The 22267-nt window shown below is 30.5% G+C and overlaps 3 protein-coding genes across 3 annotated transcripts; 1 reads left to right on the top strand and 2 right to left on the bottom strand.

Annotated features, from left to right (window-relative positions):
- Positions 1–3211: 3211 nt before the first annotated feature.
- Positions 3212–9121, bottom strand: Mat1 (CDK-activating kinase assembly factor). The gene is made up of 3 exons (XM_014427046.1): positions 8792–9121; positions 7455–7975; positions 3212–6066 (listed from the first exon to the last, which is right to left on the bottom strand). Exons 1-3 carry the CDS (start codon positions 8913–8915, stop codon positions 5791–5793), a joined length of 921 nt encoding a protein of 306 aa, XP_014282532.1. The 5' UTR covers positions 8916–9121; the 3' UTR covers positions 3212–5790.
- Positions 9122–14266: 5145 nt separating this feature from the next.
- On the top strand, positions 14267–17129 carry GlnRS (Glutaminyl-tRNA synthetase). The gene has a single exon (XM_014427043.2). The coding sequence runs from the start codon at positions 14414–14416 to the stop codon at positions 16724–16726; it is 2313 nt and encodes a 770-aa protein (XP_014282529.1). The 5' UTR covers positions 14267–14413; the 3' UTR covers positions 16727–17129.
- Positions 17130–17333: 204 nt separating this feature from the next.
- LOC106684776 (NADH dehydrogenase [ubiquinone] 1 alpha subcomplex assembly factor 3) lies at positions 17334–21957 on the bottom strand. Its single transcript, XM_014427044.3, has 4 exons — positions 21825–21957; positions 21537–21660; positions 19548–19692; positions 17334–17971 (listed from the first exon to the last, which is right to left on the bottom strand). The coding sequence occupies exons 1-4, from the start codon at positions 21854–21856 to the stop codon at positions 17706–17708; spliced, it is 567 nt and encodes a 188-aa protein (XP_014282530.1). The 5' UTR covers positions 21857–21957; the 3' UTR covers positions 17334–17705.
- Between the last annotated feature and the right edge of the window lie 310 nt (positions 21958–22267).

The following is a 22267-nucleotide window of genomic DNA, read 5'->3' as shown; positions in this document are numbered from 1 at the left end:
GTATATTATCATTTAACGTCTACCTATGTTTATTATTTTCTTATATTTCCTATATATAATTTTATATCTTTTGGCTTTCAAATATAACATCATCTATAAACTTGTAAGAAGATAGTCCAAGTGATAGTCAATAAAGGTATCAAAACAGTAAAAGAAAACTATTTAATGCTAACCAACGCTTTGTCCCACTTTTCAGGACTTCGTCAGGGCTGTCAGATTGAAACAAAGATGTTAACTGTTTCATATTGGAAGAAGATAGTTAACCAAATGAAGTATATTTTAGGAAGATAGTCCGGGTTGCGATCAATAAAGATATCAAAATAGTAAAAGAAAACTATTTATTGTTAACCGTTTCCAGTTGCCATTTTTGTTTCAATCTGACAGCCCTGACGAAGCCCTGAAAAGTGGGGCAAAACATTGGTTGGCAATAGTTTTCTGTTACTATTTTGATACCTTTACTAACTGCCACCCAGATTATCTTCCTACAATCTACTACATATGGTCAACTATCTTCTTCCAATAGCCATCTATTAATTATCAAATTCCCCCAATCGCCCACCTTATTTTTACCTTCATCCACCTTTATCGTATTCTTGCGCTTTCTATCCTTCAGAAAGATGAGTGTCCTATTTTGTTCATTATTTAATTCTTATGTCCATTATTTTAGTGTGTAATGTATTTTAATATTTCTCATTCATATACTTATTAGTTTTTTATTACTTCCATTGTCATTTTGGCTAATACTTTATGTAATTCTTGTTAATTTATACATTTCACTGTACATCTTTTTTTTTTTTTATTTAATTTACTTTGTTTATTTTTACATAAACTTTCACATATTTTTAATCTTTTTTAACCACATTTATCACAATTTAGTTCACTATCATTCATATTATTTATTCTTTTACTTTGTTACATTATTTTGATTGTTTCTTTTTTGGCCCCGACTAAGCACTAAAAGTGGGGCGAAATGTTGGCTCACAATAAATTTTTTTTTTTTACTATTAAAGTTATCCTGACTACACCAGGACCAACTTCCTTTTATAATGTATATTACAGTCAATCAATGATCTTACAAATTGATATTTGGAACCCAAAAAAGTGATTTGAGCTCTATTCCTTGTTGCATAATGTTTGTGTTACCTGTCTTTCCCCTAAAAAAGGGTAGAATATTTCTGCACTATCTGACATTGGAAAATCTTATTTACTTTTTATTAAAAATACTAACGTTATTTTTTCATACAAATAATCTAACTAGAAATATAATTTTTATTAGATTTTTTTGTGTTAAGCATATTCATGGTATGGACACTTCGCCCTAATAGAGAAAATATCATTACTCATAGGTTTCCGTTTCAGGAATGTTTCACTGTACTTGTAAAACACTTACATTATAAAAACATAAAATAGAACAATATATATCTTAAAGCCAACTAATGAAAAATATCGGTTTTGAAATATTAATTAACAAAAATATAAAAGTCTTTGTTATTGGATAGAATAACAAATAATCAACTCCTGATACCTATAATAATCTCAGCATCTGATAAGTCTGATTAAGTTAATTATACAAAGAAACATATTTTTCTCAGAAAACAGGATTAACAAACTATAAATTGATTCTAATATTTATTATATTTGATTAGCTTCATACAATAAATAGACAAGAGTTTTTCGATGTAAAATTTGAGATTGAAACATTCCCAGAGTAAACCATAGTTTCTAAAATTAACGTAATTTAAATAAATAGAGTTTAAGGAACAAAAAAAATTTAAATAATATTAATTAAATAACACAAAACAAATTATTTCAGAGCATATTATTTGCCCTAAACAATGTCAATGCTTAATTTATTTTTGCTCAACCATCCAATTCCTCAACACCTAATGCAAGGTCTCTTTAAACTCCATCATTACAGTTTCGATTCTGATTCTTATTTTAAACTAGTTATATTAATTTCTATTAGAACAAATGACTTAGTATCTCAAATTATTGGATTTAAATAAAAATTAGTACATCATAAATATTTTATCTTTGTTTAAATAAAGTATACTTTAAGTATTATTAATATTTTTGTTGGAACCACTAAGCAAGTTGTAATGTCCTCTTAATGACCAAGTTTAAAAACAATAAATAAAAGAAAATAGTTGTGCTTTTATGCCTTAAACAATCCATAACAATATAAATAAGAAAATTATCAATAAGTTTTTATTTTAGGAGTTCCAATTAAAAATGTATTCAGTCATTCTAACCAAATTCATTTCAAACCTGAATCGTAAATTATTTTTGGCAAGAAATATAAATTTTAAATTTTTTGTAGCACAGTGCTCCTTAGAAATGATTTATGTGACTTTGAAGTTTGTTGTTCAGTGGATATGAATTTATTTCAGGATAAAAATGAGTTATCTTAAATAACCAAAATGCATTTTGATCTACAGCTTCCCGTTTTTGATCATTCATGTTATGAAATATGCACAGACAATTATTGTGGTTAAAAAACTGTTAAAAAATTTACATATTTTCTTGCTTAAACATTGATTCTTCTTAAAACGTATTTTTAATACCTCAACACAATTTTAAAAATATTTAAACAAAGGAAATTCTCGCATCATACAAATGATTCAATCTTATTCTAAATCTCGAGCTTAAATAAAGTCATTACAATATTTTTGTACATAGTTATTGTGATAAACGTTTAATAAATACTTTTCACTCACAGTCAATAACCTATTAATATATGACTTAAAGAGTATATGAGGAGTTTTCTATCAAAAGTCAACATATCCATTTTTGGAAGTAATCATTTAAAAATTACTATGGGAGTATCTCTTATTATATTATATTATTATCAAGTTGATTTGTGACAGCTATTTGACAGGAGAAAATTAAAATTGTTGAATAAACTAAATATGTTTTTGGTATTGAATTTCAATTTGTTAAAAAAAAAATTTACTTTTCAGAAGTGTTTACGGCAATTTTTAGTTTATTAACATTGTTAAAATTATTTCCCTGTTACCTAGAGAACAATCATCCTTTTGCTTACTAAGTAAAATTAGTATTAGTGATACTGATAACATAAATTTGATGGAAAATTTATGTTATCAGTATCACTAATACTAAGTAAAATTAGTATTAGTGATACTGATAACATAAATTTGATGGAAAATTTTTTATTCAAGAAAAGGGAAGGCATTATAAGAATAGTTGGAGCAATTTGCAATCTTTGTTTTATTACCACACAGTTTGAAACAACAAGTAAAGGATTCCAAACCTATTATCCGGTGATCAGTGAATTAGATAGTGGAGCAAGAATTAGTAATGTCATAATTTCTCTGACCTCGCCTTATTTTGTGTTGGCTACTCTATATCCATAATACACAAAATATAAAATTGAATAATTGATACAGGTTTCGGACTGCTATTGAAGATATTTTCATTCCTTGATAAGATAAAATTGAATCTTATATTCCAAATCAACAATGGATGACTGTTACCAATTAGGTCACTGTTTTAACTATCACAGAAATCGAGAAATTATTTAGTTTGGAAAAATATTTGCACTTTGATTCATAATGGCTCTGAGTCAGTGCAGCAATTAACTTCCACTCGCTTAAAAGATAGAGGGATGCCAAACATAGTTCTTGTCAGTTCAGGTAAGGAATAGAACAATTGTGTTTAGTTTATTAGCAAGTAAAACAATTCATGGCACAAACTGACTAATTACAAAAAATTCAAATTAGTGCAGGGAAAACCAGAATTTAATAAGTTTCCTTTCTATCAGGGGTGTTAATAAAAGTACAAGTGTAGCAGCCAACAAACCATATCAATTTTTGATAAATAACAGTTTTTTTCATTATCAATTATGTTAAGTACATTTTTAATTATCTTACTGTTCTTAATTCATTTTAAATTAACATAACAGGTATATACAACTACATATCAGTTTTAAGATAATTATAATTTGAAATTCCTGAACAGTAAATGTATAAACATCAATCGCATTTTACTCAAACATATTTTTTGTTTCTGTATATAAATATTATACTCTTCAAAGATAAGTTTCGAGTGGCCACGGGGCACACTTCTTATGCATAAAAAAATATTATAAACTTTTGCTTCCTTGAGAAAGGTATATAGTAAGATGGGCAAATCTTAAAGACTTTTAACTAATAATTATAAATTTTGATCATTAATAGAGTAATTCTAGTTAAGAAATCCTAGTAAATGAAAAAAACTGAAACGAGAAAATGATTGAGGTGTAACCAGTGAACAACATAAATAAGTATAACTTGATTTATCAGTGCTAGAATTTCAAGCCTTAATTAGAGATAAAACAAAAAAAAAAAAAAAAAAAAAAAGATAACAACCATAATGAATAAAAGGAACAACAAAATAACAAGTTAAAATATAATATATATAGGCACATAAGTAGTTTGCAAAGACATAATTCAATTAATTACATAGATTTTTTTTCTTAATATTTCATAATTTTATTTTAAAATAATTTTTGTTTTTTTATATACTTACTGGATTTTCAAAAACAATATTTTCTCTTTTTTTTTTTTCCTTTTCTTTCATAACTTTGATATTACTACATTCTCATAGTTCTTTTATCTTCTTATATTATTACTTACACAATACATTTTTTACCTATACACCTATATTATCTGTTATCTTCTTCTTTTCTTGTTATTCTGCAATTGCTTTTATTGATTAAAATTGTTATCTTGCTTTTTTGTTCTAAGCCCTGTTGGGGCCTGAAATTTCAGCAAAAATGTTGGCACTAATAAAATAAGTTTTACTTCTTTGTGTTCGTCATTGACCGCACTTTCAATCACCTACTGATCATATTAAGCCTTTGGGTATAAAACATGGTAACTGAAGTTTTTTGGCATAATGAGCTATTTTAACAATGATATCATAAATTGTAGACAAAATCTTCAGGAAGATTGTTTCCTTAAGAGAATAATGTTGATATTAACTTATAGTGACAGCTGATTGAAGATAATAATTTTTAGATATCTGAAATCTGATTGAAGATAGTAATTACCATAACAGTTACCATGTTTTACAACCGAACAATCATAATAGCCATGGTAACAACTAATGATTATTAAATTAAAATGATAATCGAAGAAGAAAGCTTTCCAACTATTAAAGAACTAAAAAATATTATTATTTTAAGAGGTAGGTTTACCATTTGCACATGTTCAAATATATATTCAATTAAAAAGAAAAAACAACTTTCTTCAGTAATGAAAATTAAAAAAACTCCTTGTACTTTAAAACAGTATTACATTCATAATTACGTAATGCAACATATAACATACGACCTGATGTAATAAGAAAATTTATTATCAATACTAAATTTGTCAACAAGAAAAATTATATCTAATAATAGACAGTATTTACACTTACATTATAATAAATATTTTACAAACACATTCCATCAGCCAAGCCTCAAAAAATTTCTAATGCTTGCGCTTATAATTAGAAATTTGTCTTCATACTTTTTTTATTTCTTTGGTACAACATGGTTAGGCCATTTGCAATTCTATCAATTAATTTTTAAAAAATTTGTTTCATTTTAAGTACTTTATAAATAATAAAACCATTGCTAAAAAAAAAAAGAAACACATTATCTAATCGTACACATTGTATAAAAATATAATGGTCGCCAAAGAGGTCAAAAGCATCACAGTCTCTAAGTTTTGATCCTATAAGAGCCTATCTGGTAGGAGATGGAGACATGTCCCCCCACATGGGTTGCCTTACCCCCAGGAACGGTCGTCAGCTGCTCTTGAAGTAGAGTCCAACGACAGCTTCCTGCAATGCCCTTAAACAGCTAATGGTCGATTCGAAACCTCCAGCTCGTTCATCATGCCCTGGTGCCCGAACATGTTCAAGGTAGGGACCAGAAAGGACCTCTTCGACGCTCGGTGCTCTTGGTCCTTCGGTTTCGAATATCGGAGCAACATAATTGAACAGTGGAGCTTCTTCTTGACTATGATGCATGAGGTACTCTCCACTTTTACCAAATTTAATTCCAGTAGAGAAGTGTGTAGCCTGAAACATTAGACAATGTAACTAGAAAGATTGTTTACAGATTAAAAAAATTGAATTTACTAATGAGTATAACTATAAATATAATTTTAAAGGATATTAAAGTGAAAGTCATAAAACTTAATTTAAATTTTTTTTTTTATTATTGTGTTCGAGACTGGTATAATAATAAATATTACTAAAATTGTTTCAACCTCCTTTATTAAAACATAATTACATGTCCAATGTTTTGGTTCATCCGGCCATCATCAACCTAATGAAATAAGACAAACTTTGACAGAAATTCGAATTATGAAAAGAGCGTTTAGCTGATACTAGTTTTATATAGCACATTTTGGGGTTACTGCACGAATGAGTACATTCTAGGGACTTCCATTCATTTTTTAAGTTTTAATTATAAAATCATTGTTTAAATTTATAAATTTGCCTCTGATACATGACAAAACCAAAAAATAATGTCATGAAACTAATAATTTATGTTCAATTAAATAATTCATAATATGAGCTCAATTTCTCCTATTCCGACAACTCCTTCTAACTGGGCCTGATAATTGCAACAATCGGCAGGAAATGTAAACCAACCAGAATTTATCTGTTTTAGGAAATCAAAAACTGACATTCACTGCAATCAATCTTGAATTATATTTTAAAAAGAAAATTGCATTTTCACCTTCATAAGTTGAGCTTTGATTTTTATTAAAAATATTGAAATACAGAAAATGAATTTAACACTTTAAAATATAGGTATTTATTTTGTTTCCAATTTAATTGATCAATAAAATTAAATGATATGAAATTTATTATTTACAAATTCGAATAAAGAAAATTTCAACATTATACCAGCGTGAACAGATTTCACAAGAAAGAGAAATAATACATGAGTCCCACGGGACCTAAAAAAACATTTCCATCAAGGTATTTGAGATGAAATTCAACTTTTTATTACACAAAACAAAATCGTATAAATCAGACCAGAATTAGCAAAGATATGGTATTAGACCTGATAGTTGAGCGCATTGAGGTGAAGGACCCAGAGAGCTTGGTTCAAAAGGTTGTGGGTTTGATTCCCACCTGGGTTAGTCAATATTTATTTCATGGTGATCCCGAGAAATAAATCTTGTCATCCCTACTCTGGGGCTGGATAGGTCCTTAATGGAGGACTTTAGAAAAAAAAAAGAAAGAAAGAAAGATATGTCATATCAAAGCTTGTACCCAGATTTTAAAAGAGTTTTTCTCGCTTCTCTACATAATTAATGGTATATTTTACATTTAAGTAGAATGAGCAATCCCTCAAAACAGTTTTTCTTATCAAATGGAGTAACCCTTTCCTGCCTTTACCAGGTTCATCAAAGCAGTATAGTATTTTATTAACGTAGTTAGAATGTACTTACTTTTTCAACAATTTTTTCTTCTTCTTCTTCTTCCATAGTCTGAAATGTCTTTACAATTTCTTTGGCATTTCCATGAGAAAACATAAGCTCATCAATCAATGCTTCCTTAGCTCTGATTTTCCTTTTCTTCACTTCCGTTTCTTCTCTCAGCACGCCAATCCTCCTCATTTGCTCTTTTTGTTTTTCTTCTTCAATGAGTTCTTCAAGTTCCAGTTCAGAACGACCAATCTTCACTTTATTTTTCATTATTGATTCTCTATTTTCTTTTTTATACTGTTCAATTCTTCTATTAGTTTCAAATGTATCAATGCCATTTACCAAATTATGTATAATTTCTTCTACTTGTTCTAAATAGTCATTGTATTCTTCTAATGTTGCAAAATCATCTTCTTTCTTGTTGAAATCTCTAAGAACTCTTTTTCTTATATCAACTTCTTTCTCAACATTAGGATCTTCAAACAATTGAACGCGAAAATTGCTACGTCTAAGAGGCACATGGCACTCAGGGCAGGATCCAGAACCTACAATCAATATAACGATTAATGAAGCAAAATGAACAAATCATCTAAATAATACATACGGATTTTTTTAAATTATTAATAAAATTATAATGAATTTGTTTCAAATTAATATTAAGGAGTGAGTTAATCCAATATGGCTTAAGCATGAATTTTATTTAGGAAGTCTTTTCTGTTTATGGCTAACTAGATTGTGCTTTATAGATTTATAAGATTATTTCTTTTATGTATAGACAGATATAAAGTAATGGTAAAAATATTACATAAATTTTGATCTTGCAGGGTAATGCATCAAACATTGTTATTTGATTATTTTAGAGATTATGAAGAATGATCATTTTAGTTTTACCATTTTGACAATTCACTTCAATACTGAGAAATGAATTGATATATTTTCTTTTTAAATGTAATAGCCAAAATTATTTTAATGATACATTTTAAATTAAATATGAAGAGAAGATGGTTGAGAATGTGGTTAGAAAATAACACCAATAAATTGTAAAAATTTATTTAATAGTGCCAGAATTTCGGACAGAATTTCTAGCCTTCATCAGAGCTGCTAGTAGGAAATCGGAAATCTAAGTGAGAGTTATTTTCTGACCGCACTCCCAACCATCTTCTCTTCATATGTATTATCCACTATCATCTCATTATTTTAAATTATATTCCCGGACCATATTCCATTCATATTTTAAATTATATACAAAGTTGGGTATGATAAATTGATTGATAGATAAATAATCTATCTTATCATGGATACAGAATCACAGAAATAGAACAAATCTTCCAAAAATCAGTTAAGAACATTCGAGTTATTACCTTTCAAAAATAATAAATCAACGCAGTTTTCACATAATGAGTGTCCACAGACATTGACCATAAGTTTCAATGATGGGTTTCTATACTTTGTTGTCCTACATCTCGGACACACTTGATCCTCCATTGATAAGAACGTTATTAGATAATTGAAATAACAAAACACGTCAAAGTGACAGTGACGAAAATGTACTAGCACATAGCATATTACAAATTAGTTATCTTAAAGGAATTACCCTATTGTGGGTGAAATTAGAAACTTTAATAAGCAGTTTGTTAAAAACATAAATATTTTGTTACTAGCACGTATTTTAGGGTATATTTAAAGAAGGTTATGGACATATGTTTTATTTCAGTTGAATCCTAGATCACCAATATAATAAAAAATAATTATTTTTCCTTCGATAAGTTTGGCATTTCAAGAGCAGTCTATTTTTTCAATTACTATTTAAAGAGTGAAATTTAAATATGAAACCTGGATTTTAAATCTCAAAATTGATATTCAAAATTCAAAAAACACTCCAAATCAATACTCCATGGAACACTAGCGAATTTTGGCTCCGAAAATTTTTCATGATGGAAATAGTTCTCTTCACTATACTGGAGTTTATTTACTTCCATATTTTTAAAAAAATATAATAATAAGAAGTGCCTCTCTTGATATCACCATTATTCCTGTATATAAAAATATTTTGTGGGTTTATAGCCCAGCTCAAAACGAAAAGAGGTGATACATCGGTAGTTTAAAAAAAAAAAAAGTCAATTATAGTGATACCGAAGTGTTCCACGATTAGAGATGTCTCTAGTCGACATTTTTTTTTGTTTGTTTTTACAATGTTCTTCTAATCTCTGTTTAAAATACTCTTTAAAAAATCACTTACTTTAATCTATGTTCGATTTTGTGGTTTCAAAACCTCCTGTAACGAAATCAGTTTCAATTAAAACTAGGGTAAGCAATATCTTAAACTTCAAATGCAATTATACTCATTGTCATTGCGAATCATTGTTACTTATCCACCGACCTGACATGGAATGCCAGTTGTTTCCGAAAGCAGACGGACCTTAATTAGAAATAAGACCAGGGTTGAATTGATGAATTCATATTTCTGAATTGAGCTATTAGAATTATATGCCATATAATGACGTCCAATTTCTCTCTGATCTGCTATTCCTTTGGAAAAAAAAATATTCTCAAATTTAAACTTAAAGTGGGATCCAGAAGATTTCCTATGACCAGTCCTGAAAAATAGGAAAATTCTTATTATATTCACAATACCTTCTCCTCTGCATCCATTGCATGTCACACTTCCCTTAAACTGTTTTTCTTTCCTCGAATACCTCCAACTCTGTTTCAAACTTCGAGTGATTGATTTTTAATGTTTAGCAGCTTTTTAAAGAAAAAGAAAATGAAACCTATTTTTTCTCTTTGTCAGATTTAAGTATCCGATATTTTCGGTTATTTTTTTGAATTTGTATAAAGTCGGGGTCGGGGTCGGGGGTTTCATTTTCAGAGGCTTCCTTTGCCGCGGACACCGGAACACCCCGAAGACGCCGCGACTGCTTTGCCGCCCCTAACTATACACCATGCAAGCAAGGACCTATCCTGCCCCTACCATCACGCCAGAGTCCATGACATGCTGGCCAGCCACCAATCGAGACAGACCTATTTCTTTCTGACACCTGGCGAAGATTCATGGTTTTCACCATTTTGCCCACTTCAAACCTGGACGAGAGAAGCTGCCATAGGACGCAGAAGTAACCGCGGCAACGAGACTTCCAACCCAGTCACCAGATATGCGATCACTATTTCTTGATATATGAGACCACCCAAATTTTTGTTATCGTAACAATAATTGAAATAGTATTTTCAGCTAACACACTAACACAGTTGCCTCTTCTGGGAATTAATATTTGAATTAGAAAGAAATATACGTATGTTCATTAATAACCAGAAAGGTCACACAATTTCAACACCCCCTTTGTTCCACAATAATTATAAAAAATGAACATACACACGGGATACCTGAAGTAAGAAACGGACAGGTCCCGATGTATACACTCCTAATCTTTTTAAAAATTATAATTGATTAATCAAGTCTTATAAAAACAAATGGTTAAATGAAATAACTTAGAGGTACTACTTTAATGAACTTATAAAGAATTTGCTTTAGAATTTCAATTCGTTTCTTACCCTGTATTTTCCACTTATCTTGATGTAGAGTTTTAATCGTTTTACTTATTACTTTTTTTGTATTTTGTTGGAAAAGAAATATTGGGTGATGTATCTATTTTTTTAGCTTCGGGGTTTTCGTCACTTTTTTCTACTAGGGAAATCCAATGTATTTATTAGTTACAGAACATTATTAACATTAACGAGCTCCTCTGCTGTTCGGTCCCTTTCGTCTGCTTTTAGCATTCCTTCTCTAAGGTCGGCGGATAATCTCTTTTCTCTTCGCTTTAAAAAATCTGGATTTAGTCCCAGAAAAAATGATTTGAGCTCTATTTTATGTTCCATACTGTTTTTTATGTGGCTCTTACGAAGCCGCATAAAAAATTGGGAAAATTTTATGGATGTTTCGTTCACTTGGTAAAAATTTTGGATCCAAAAATGAATAGAATTACACATATGTATCGGGATATTACAGTGACTATGTCATTAAAATCTACTTACCGTAGATTATATAATCCCTTCTTTATATACTTGGTTTTACACATTTTGGATGTTTTAATATGGATTTTAGCTGAAATTACTATAGATTTTGATTAAAATGGTCATGTCAATGTACAGTTAAGTGGTGTTTAATATGACGCAGGTCTTCCTTATTAAAGTAGGCAGGCTTAAATTACGAGTTGTCAAAAAAGCTTCCCCTAAAAAACCTTTAATTTTGTCTATTAATTAACCGTCTCTCATTGTTAATAGAAAAAACAAATGGATAAATATACAATATGATAATTTACTGAAGGAAAAAAAAATCGTATTTCCGTGGTTATTTTGACAATAAAATGGATGAAAGGGTTCTTAAGTATTAACGTCACCGCAGTTGTTTGCACACAGCAATCTTTTTGTTCATACTCGCACGAAGTTATCTTTGTTTCCTTATTGCTTTGTTGTTTAGTGGTTTTTGACCCCATTTTTTTTGGTGCTACGAAAATGCGTATTTGAGTTTTGCCAAAAACAGAACAAGATACAATTTTATTTCATTAGGAGCGAAATATTTTGCCTAAAAACGTACATTAGCAATTCCCATGACATGAAAGTATATTTTGGTAAATGTAACTTTTGGAAATATAATTTAAGACAGTGTGATCAGTAAGTGGGACTTTAAAAAGACACCTGTACGAGGAGAAGATGGTTGGGGTACCATCTTACAACAACCTCCTCCAACCATCTTCTCCTCGTCCAGTTCTTCCCGGTTCACTTTTTTTTCTTATTTAAAAAGGCCCCTGGTTTGAGTTGAGTAGAATTCCATTTTGTTCAGTTTTAAGATTCATGTACTGCTGGTGCGAGCTGACATCGCTTAGATTTTGTGAAAAGCAGCTTGATTTATAGGATAAAACTGTTATAGACTGGAATAATAACATGCGTGAATTATGTATCTTGGATATGGAAAATAAATTAAACAAGAAGATAGGTGTACCAAGTTGCATTTTGGAAATTGATGAAAGTTTGTTTACTAGACGTAAAAATACGTCGAACTTGTGGTCGAGTATTATCCGAACAGTGTGTGTTTGGTGGTATATTTAACATGTTTAAGATCATGAATGCCCTCGTGTAAGGGGACCTATTGAGCGGAGATGGGCAAAAATTAGCAATAGTTGAAACTAATAGCTAAAATTGCGATAGATACGGCCCTTATTCATGAATGAACGAACCATTTATAAATAAGTATCGTATCCATGGAAAATTTATTAGTCTCAATTTTAGCTAATTTTCGTCCATCTGTGGTATTGAGAACGAGACAATTTTTTTACTTTTCACATTGCTATTTGAAATGGTGAATTGATCGAATGTTACTTCTGGAAATTGATTTGTTCAATCATTAATACCCCATCAATATAATATTCTTTCAAATGGGCCTGATATTACTCGTCAGATTTAGGAAAGATCAATTGAAGCAATGGATATATTGGGTTGTAAAATAAGTTCGTAGCGTTTTTCAATATTTCAATTTAATCCTTTCTGTGTTTATAAAATCATGTTTACTTGGTCAATAATGTTTACATATTCTAAAAAAGGATTAGTTAAGGTTCTTTTATGCATCAGTTTCAACCGAGATTCCTTATCTTTAAGTGGTGTTTTGCTTGCTCATAATGGAAAAAAAAATTCATTATCGTCATTTAATGATTTTTTATTTCGGAAAAGGAAAATTCGCTGCACAGACAGTTAACAAAATTTGCAGCGTGTATGGCAATAATGACTTAGGAGGAAGCACCGTCCGTAAGTGGTTTGCTCGGTCCAGAACCGGAAATGTTGACTTGGAAGATGCAAAGAGCTCAGGTAGTCCTTCAACTGTTGATGATGACCAAATTCAAGCATGATGGTCACAGACAACCCTCACTCTATGACATGGGATATCAAAGAAACGCTAAACATATCTCATGCAAGTGTCTCAAATCATTTGGGGTCTGTGGGATATGCTCCTCAAAGTGATATATGGGTTCCTCACAATTTGACGGAAAATAATTTATTGGATCGTTATATCTATTAGCGATTCCCACCTGAAATGCAATGTTAATGATCCATTTTTGGATATTACTAATAATATTGTGAGGAAAAAGTCCTGGGGAAAACGAAGTGGCCCGCCGTTAATGACTCCAAAAGTAGGATTACATCCAAAAAAGGTTATGCTGTGCATTTGGTGGGATTGGAAAGGTTTCCTTTATTTCGAGCTCCTCCTGCTCAACCAGACAATTAATTATGCAGTATACTGTGGCCAGTTGGAGCAATTAAAGGCATTGATTGAGCAAAAGCATTCAGCATTAGCTAATGCTCAAAGGCGTAGTTTTCCATCACGATAATGCCCGTCCTGTCGTGTCTTTTCAGACCCGGCAGAAATTATTGGAGTTTAGCTGGGATGTGATCCCCCACCCACCCTATTCATCGGACCTTGTCCCAACATATTTTCACTTATTTCAGGTCCTTCAAAACTCTCTTAACGGAAAACACTTTAATTCCCTTGAGGACTGCAAAATGCACATAGAGGATTTCATTGCGCAAAAATCTGAGACGTTCTGGGAGGACGGAATTAAAAAATTACCTGAAAGATGGCAAGATGTAATATATCAAAGAGGGTCATATATAATTGATTAAAAATATTTACAAGAATCTGAAGTTTTTATTGAAATCATCAGCAAAAACGCTACGAACTTATTTTACAACCCGATATTGTTACTTGTAACGGGTAGTAACGACTACGAAAGTATTAGTTACATGTAGCAGCTACGTTACAGGAATCTGTAACAGTTTTCAAAATTCCCTTCTTACGGTTACAGTTCATAGGTTATAAGACACGTGTAAATATCCTGTAGTACAATAATCTCTAAATAATCGTTTGTGCAAATAGCAATTTATAATTAGTTTTTATCAGTTTAGATAAGAAATTTCTCTTCCGTACACATTGTGCCATGCCGGATACCTTATCGAAATTGACTTCTTTAGGTCTTAGTGAGCAAAAAGCGAAAGAAACGATTAAAAATGAATCTTTGACAACTAATCTTTTAGCTGCCATTGAAGAAGCCAAGAAATTCGGAGGTGTACCGTCGGGAAAGTGTTCGCTTTTATATCATACTGTTTCCAAACTGAAGCCCCAAATACTGCATCATTTACCTTTGATTGTTCAATACATTGTTGAAAATAAAATAGATTCTATAGCAAGGGCAGATGCAGCTTTAGAATTCTTACTTTCCAATGCTCACAAAGAATTAGACATTAAAAAATTTGAAGCAGAGTGTGGAATCGGGATTAGTGTGACACCTGAAGATATTGAACTTGCTGTGGAAAATGCTATTAATAAGAGCAAGAAAGAAATTTTAGATAAGAGGTATCGTTTCAATTCTGGAATTTTGTTGCAGCAGGTAAGAAACACTTTAAAATGGGCGGACTTCAGAGATGTCAAAAATGAAATTGATGTTCAATTGCTCTACTTGCTTGGGCCCAAAACTGAGGAAGATTTAGCATCTCCAGACACTAAAAATAAAAAGAAAGAAAAGGATAAAAATGATACAAAGAAAATAAAAGCCCAAGATAGTGGACTATCTAAGAATGAGGCTATCACTGTTAAAGATATGATAGCTAAACTGACACTTCATGAAGTAGGTAAAAACTTTACTACGGATGGATATGTTATTACTTCAAACACACAAAAACATTTAACTAGGCATATGGAGGCTACTAAAGGTTGTGTATTGACTAGATTCCCTCCAGAACCTAATGGTATCCTCCATATAGGCCATGCTAAAGCAATTAATATTAATTTTGGTTATGCCAAATTCAATGGTGGTAGTTGTATTTTGCGTTTTGATGATACGAATCCAGAAAAGGAAGAAGAGAGGTTCATTCATGGAATCATAGAAATAGTTAAGTGGCTCGGTTATCATCCTTCTCGCATAACATATTCATCCGATTATTTTGATAAACTTTATTTTTGGGCTAAGATATTAATTGGAATTGGTCAAGCATATGTTTGCCATCAAAAGCAAGAAGAAATAAAAGGTTTTAATCCTCCTCCATCTCCTTGGAGGAATAGGTCCATAGAGGAAAATTTTATGTTATTTGATGATATGAAGAATGGTAAAATGGAAGAGGGAGAATGTACTTTACGGATGAAAGTCACGCTTGAAGAAGGTAAACAAGATCCTGTTGCTTATAGAATCAAGTATCAACATCACGTAAGAACTGGAAATGAATGGTGTATTTATCCTACTTATGATTATACACATTGTCTTTGTGATTCTATTGAAAACATTACTCATTCTTTGTGCACTAAAGAATTTCAATCAAGACGTTCAGCATATTACTGGCTTTGTAATACTCTTGATATCTATTGCCCTGTACAGTGGGAATATGGACGTCTCAACATGAACTATACTGTTGTATCTAAGAGAAAAATTGCTAAACTAATAGAAGAAGGTATAGTAGCTGATTGGGATGATCCTAGATTGTTTACACTTTCTGCATTGAGAAGGCGTGGATTTCCTCCAGAGGCTATAAATAATTTTTGTGCCCGGTTGGGTGTTACTGGGGCTCAAACAGTTGTCGATCCATCAATGCTTGAAGCTTGTGTTAGGGATGTTTTGAATGATACAGCTCCAAGAACCATGGTGGTGATTGAACCATTGTTGATTGAAATAACTGAAGGACTTGAGGAAGATCAGTTGTCTGTACCCAATTTTCCAGCGGATCCTTCTAAAGGTACTCACCAAATCAAGTTGTGTAATCGCATTTACATTGAAAAGTCTGATTTCAGAGATGACGCTGAGCCTGGTTACAAAAGACTCTCATTCAATCAGCCTGTAGGTCTTCGTTACACACCTTATATTATCAGAGTAGTAGAAGCAATTTATGACGACACTGTCAAAAACATGTTAAAATTAATCGTCCGTGCCGAAGTAACGAGCAAAGAAAATAAGCCCAAGGCTTTTATCCATTGGGTTTCAGATCCTTCGGAAATCACAGTCCGCCTTTATAATAACCTATTTAAACATAAAAATCCTGAAGATCCAGAAGAAGTCCCTGGTGGTTTTCTATCAGATATTACCGAAAATTCTCTTGTTGAAAAGAAAGCATATTGTGATAATTATCTCATTAAATTGGCTAAACATTTTACTCAATTTCAATTTGAAAGAATAGGCTATTTCAGTGTTGATCCTGATTCCAATGGGTCTAATATTCTTTTTAATAGAACAGTTTCTCTAAAAGAAGATTCAGGGAAAAATTAATTATTCATAAAAATGTTTGATAAAAAATTCCTGTGATATAAAAAAATGAAATTCATTCTATAAAATTAATTTATACCCTAGAACAAGGTTATAAAATTTGCATGTTGGAAGATTTTATTTATTTATTTACTTTAAAAATTATTCCCATTTAAATAAATTAATTTATTTCCAATCCAGGATTTGGTTGAGAGCTTATTCTCTATAATTATTTTGTGTGTACTGCATTATTAATGATTGTTAAAATTATTAATTAAGTGAACAGATAAAACTTCTCATATGTTCATATTAGTGGAGATAAGGCCTTACAAAGTAAGGCTCTTCCCAGCAGAGCTTAGTGTCCAACACATTGTATATATATTTTTTTGTGTTAATAAGAATAATAAATAAAAAGAATCATAATGGATTTCTAATTTTTTTTTTAAAGGGGCATTTCAATTAGTTAATGTGAATGTATTTATGATCAATTGTCTTTGTTACTACTAATGAGAAATAATATTTTTTAAAATATGTAATTTATTTATTTAAATAAAGATATTAATTAAAATAAATATGTAATTTATTTATTTCACACATAATACTAACTAAAAACTAAGAGTTTTTCACAGCCTTTTAATGTTTTAAATAAATGTATTTATATTTATACAATGAATAAATAAAAGTACAAATTGTAGGACCAATACAAATGGAACATAATGTAAAAGCAAACATGTCCTTAAATTCAACAAACATTAGCAACAGTATTATATTTTTAAACAATATTTAAGTGAACCTAGTTCAATGGACAACTTATAATTATTTTTTAGATGTTTAGTTAATTTCAAGAGAATCCAGTGAAACATTTTTCTAGAAATATTTTCTAATAAATATATTTGATATGCTATATGTACTTTAGAAAGTTAAATTATGGTGTAATTCATGGATTCTCCTCCTTTATGTAAGTCATGCTAAAATATAAATAAAAGTTCCTAACATTTATGAACTAGATGTAATCATCAACCAAATAAGTTTGTTTCCGTTTAGCTGCCTTTTCCATTTCCTCAGATTCGTAGAGCTGAACGAATTCCGGAGGTATAAAGGCACCAGCTACCCATCTCCTTTCACTGGTCAAGTAATTAAAAGTAGCAATAGCTCTTTCAACTGGAAGTACTTCGACATTTAACCTCTCTTTTGACTTAAAGGCCATGATTTCTTCATGTAATAACCTACTATTGGTCGACTTCTTCCCATATCCAATGATTAATAAATCTTAAAAAAAAAAAAAAAAAAAATTAGTTTCCCAAATAGATTCATATTTAATACAGGGACTTTAAAAAGGAGTACAAAATTTTTTTCTGTTGCATATGAATAAAACAGAAAAATAAATTTGATTTATTTAGATCTACATTTTCAATATCATTTATGGAATTCACAAGGTATACAAAAGTCCACTCACCCACCTCAAAAAATTCATTGATTTGCCAATATATCCTATTAATTTTAATTTATTCATTGATTAGATTTAAGACAGATAGTTTCAAAATTAAGAACTAAGGTAATATTATATTATGATGTGTTTGTTGTTGGCCGTTGATTCAATAGGAAATGATAGTTGGGGTTGGCATCAGTTCAATAGTAATAAACACAAATAAGTGGACTTCATTTTATTTTATTTGTCCCAATGTTTTGAACTAAATTTAAATTTAAGTTTTCATCAGAGCAAGTCAATTCCAGCAGATTTTTTTTTTAAATTGTAATATGAGAGTATGGCGATAGGAGCACAATCAATTGGACCACTGCTGAGATTGTTTATCTCCTCTAAGCTCCTACTTTCCTATTACAATATAAAAACTTTCTAGAATTTACCGGCTTTGCAGCTCCCACCCCCACCATTCCCATTTCTTCTTGTGTCACAAAATCAATTTACTCCCCTATAATTCTTTTTTCTTGAGTTCTAGAATGTCGGTTAAGAAGTTTCACTTCAAAAACATATCTCCATCTAGTATACTTGAAAAAAAAAAAGGAATTCTTTTGTTAAAAAAAAACTAATCAAAGAAGTTCTGATTAAAAATATATATTTTGTCAATTCAAACTAATTAATTAATATTACAGGAAAAGTTTTAATTTAAAAATAATATGATTCTTGATTAATAAAGTCAATACTTCAAAAAAAAAAAATAATAAAATAACCTTAGGTGTTAATTTAAGATGCTGAGGTGACAAGAGACTTCCTTTAGAATGTTATCAACAGTCTATATTGATTAATTGAAGGAGGTTTTGGGGAAACGTCCCGAAACATTGTATAAGTAAATACAGTGGGGTGTTTCCCCATCTTCAATTTGTGCTAAAGGAACAGATGACTGTATTAACAGTGAATGATATTTTTTAAATAATGGTGAGTTAGTAACTATGAAGACAAAATTTTGAAAAGGAGATGGATTAAATATTCGGCCATTGTCAAGGACAATCTTAAGTATAAATTTTTAAAGTTTTCACAGCTGACATCCCAACCCATCCTAACACTATCCTCACCACGTTTGCCAATGACACATGTCTATTGTCAGTGAACAATGATCTATATGTTATATGGTTAGTGACTCCAGGTGAAAAATAAAACTGTAAACAATTTTTTATTTAGTCAGTTGCCATTTTTTATGAACTAACACCTCATTTGATGTTGTTTTTCACAAATGAAATTGACTATTTGAGTTGTTTACAAAGAACTTATGGCTTAGCATGCATTTAGGATAAAATGCTGATTTTATAATAAATAAAATTATTTCTTAAAGTTAATAAAATTCTTAAGTTATTAAGTGACGTATTGAAATTAATTTTAATTATTTACCTAATTTAGGTTCAATCAGATTAAATACAGCAAGTGAGTTTTTATTAATTTCTTGGTCACTAGCAACATTCCAACTCAAAGCTGTGTGAGGAAAAAGTATCAACGGGCCAATAACGAACAAGCCATTGTTTAAACGGAAGCCTTCCTGAAATCAAAATAATTATTACAGTTAATAAATCAATTTACTCTAGGCAAACAGTTATTAGGTTTAATAATCAGAAAAAGATTAAACTAAGTAAGTAATTCTCTTTAATAACTCCTAAACTATAGTTTAATTAAAACTTATTTCGTTAATTTTTTAGGAAATCTTCATCAATAAATCAATAAGCAGTGGTGAATTCAAAGTATCTTAAAATGCTTTTATTGTAATGTTAAAAGATTACACAGTATAAAACGAGGTCTACATTTTGAGGTTTATCCCTATTATCACATCAACCATTGCTTACAAGATTATCTACTATATTTATTATACATTCATGCTGCTATTTGTAGATCATCGACCCATAATGCGATTTCATAATTTAAATTACTAAAATACTGAATACATAAAAACTTACTACAAATGTTTTAATGAAAAATTACTGGAACACCAAAAGAAACTTACAGGACAAAGGGCCACTATTCCCATGGCTGGGAATACAAGGAGACTAAACAGACATGGGTGAGGGACCTGCTAAAATGAGACAGTAAGAAAAGCCAGAGAAGATTGAGTGCTGTTCTTGTCAGCTTACATGGTATTTGCTTAATCAATTTAATAGTCAGGTAATCTGCTAATTGTCAATTTTTTAGTTAGCAGGTGAGAATGAAAATAAAAGGAGAAAAAAACAACCTAAAATTTTAAAAACAATATTTCTTTAGTAGTACAATTCAAATTCTCTTTTTTGTCAATCAAATTATTATACAGTGAAAAAAACAAATACACTAAGCCATTCATATCTAAATAATGAAAAATCCTTCTGGGTAATGGTGTCACATTTCTTGTATAGTCCCTTCTCTGTATCATATTTAGAAGCTATATCAATAAAAAATGTATGAAAAGTATTGCGGGTACTGCATACCCCCTATCACTATATATATATTTTAAAGTTATTTCAATAGTTATTTATGAATAAAGTTTTATTGATTTTAATCTGGGAAAGGTGTAGCCATGAGCATTTTGCTCATATCACCAAAGCAATGAAAAAAGTTGACGACTCAGGCCGGATTTGAACCTGCAGAGCTAAAGTTCCCAGGCGTCAAAGACCTGCACCTGAGCTACAGAAGACCTTCATTTTTCTCACCTAGACACCTTCTGGGATTCTTATTTTAAATCGTGAGCTGAGATAAAAAGATTCTTAGATCTTCTACGAAATCGGGATTATTCAGCCCCTGATAGAAGAGCTACAATTTACAATTTCAATTTCATAGTGCATTGAAAGTTATCTCAAAAATTTTCGTCACAACACCCAATTATATAAAGAAATATTACAAATCGTCTACCATAGGATAAATGCTCAGGGAACAGCTCTTAGGGGACAAAAATGTAGGAAACTCCTGCCAGGTTAACAATGACTAGAAAAGTTGGGGAAGAGAGACATAAATAATAAATTAAAGGTTAAATGAATATTATGATGGGAGAGAGGGATTGAAACCAGCCTCAGGACAGGACGCTGCAAAAGTGTATTTGTAGAATAGGAATATAATTTGACTATTAAATTCTTTATAAATTATTTTTTCTGAAACCCTTTTAGCAAGTACTTTTTGAAAATGTAGCTTTTATTAATAGCTGAGGGCTGTACTGGCTCACATCGTTTCTTTATCCACATACTACAATCAGACATCATGTCCTACAAAAGCACTATATGATACCAATAGAATGAGAATAATTAAACACAAGACAAATGTTGGTAATCTCTCTATCTAATATTAATTACAATAGCATTTATTAAATAACAACACCTTGTTTAAATTTCAACTTCAGAGTGAAACATAAAAATGAATATTGTATACCTTACTGTATGAATCAATCATTATACCATATCCAGGTTCTTTATTCAAGATTGTAACAGAAGTTTTTCCATCACCTTCATAAGAACTTTTTCGCAGCGCAGATAAACAAAATTTTCGAGAAAATCTAAAACAAGCAAAACAATATATTATGCCATTAATGTAGAAAAAATGGGAAACTATAGATATCATGCCTTAGTGGAGAAATAAATAAACTCATCATGTTATTCAATCTTTGTATTAATAACACTAAAAGTCAATCCCGGGAAAAAGTATTTCTGTAACTTTTACCTAAAATTGTGTATAATCCTCGGCAGAAGCATGTCTCCAAAGTTTAACGGTTGTCAGGTTTTATTTTTACTATTTACAACAAAGAGCTATAAACGATAATATTGAAGGATTTGAGTAGTTCCAGTTATTTCAAAAGAACTTGAAAATGTGTGTTATATGCCCAATATTTATTCTGTTTTTAGCAGATCTTAAGCTTATTAAAAAATAAGATTATTCTGATTGCGAATTTGTAAAAGACAATCAATTCACGTCGTGGTTGGTCAGTAGAAACATTATTAATAATTCGGTATCACTAAACTTGATGGACGTCCAGATTGATCGTTTGGGCATAATACTAACCAAGAAAATGTTTATAACCGATCATTTAAGTCATTCACATCAGCTTGACTTGTGAATGACTGATAACTGTCCTTCTGACGGACGAAGTAGGGTCTTTTTAAGGT

This window comes from Halyomorpha halys, unplaced genomic scaffold (genome assembly GCF_000696795.3).
Source record: "Halyomorpha halys isolate HHAL.00 unplaced genomic scaffold, Hhal_1.1 Scaffold614.1, whole genome shotgun sequence".
NCBI lineage: Eukaryota > Metazoa > Arthropoda > Insecta > Hemiptera > Pentatomidae > Halyomorpha > Halyomorpha halys.
Note: the sequence above shows the minus strand (reverse complement) of the source record. Positions and strands in the feature narration are given on the sequence as shown.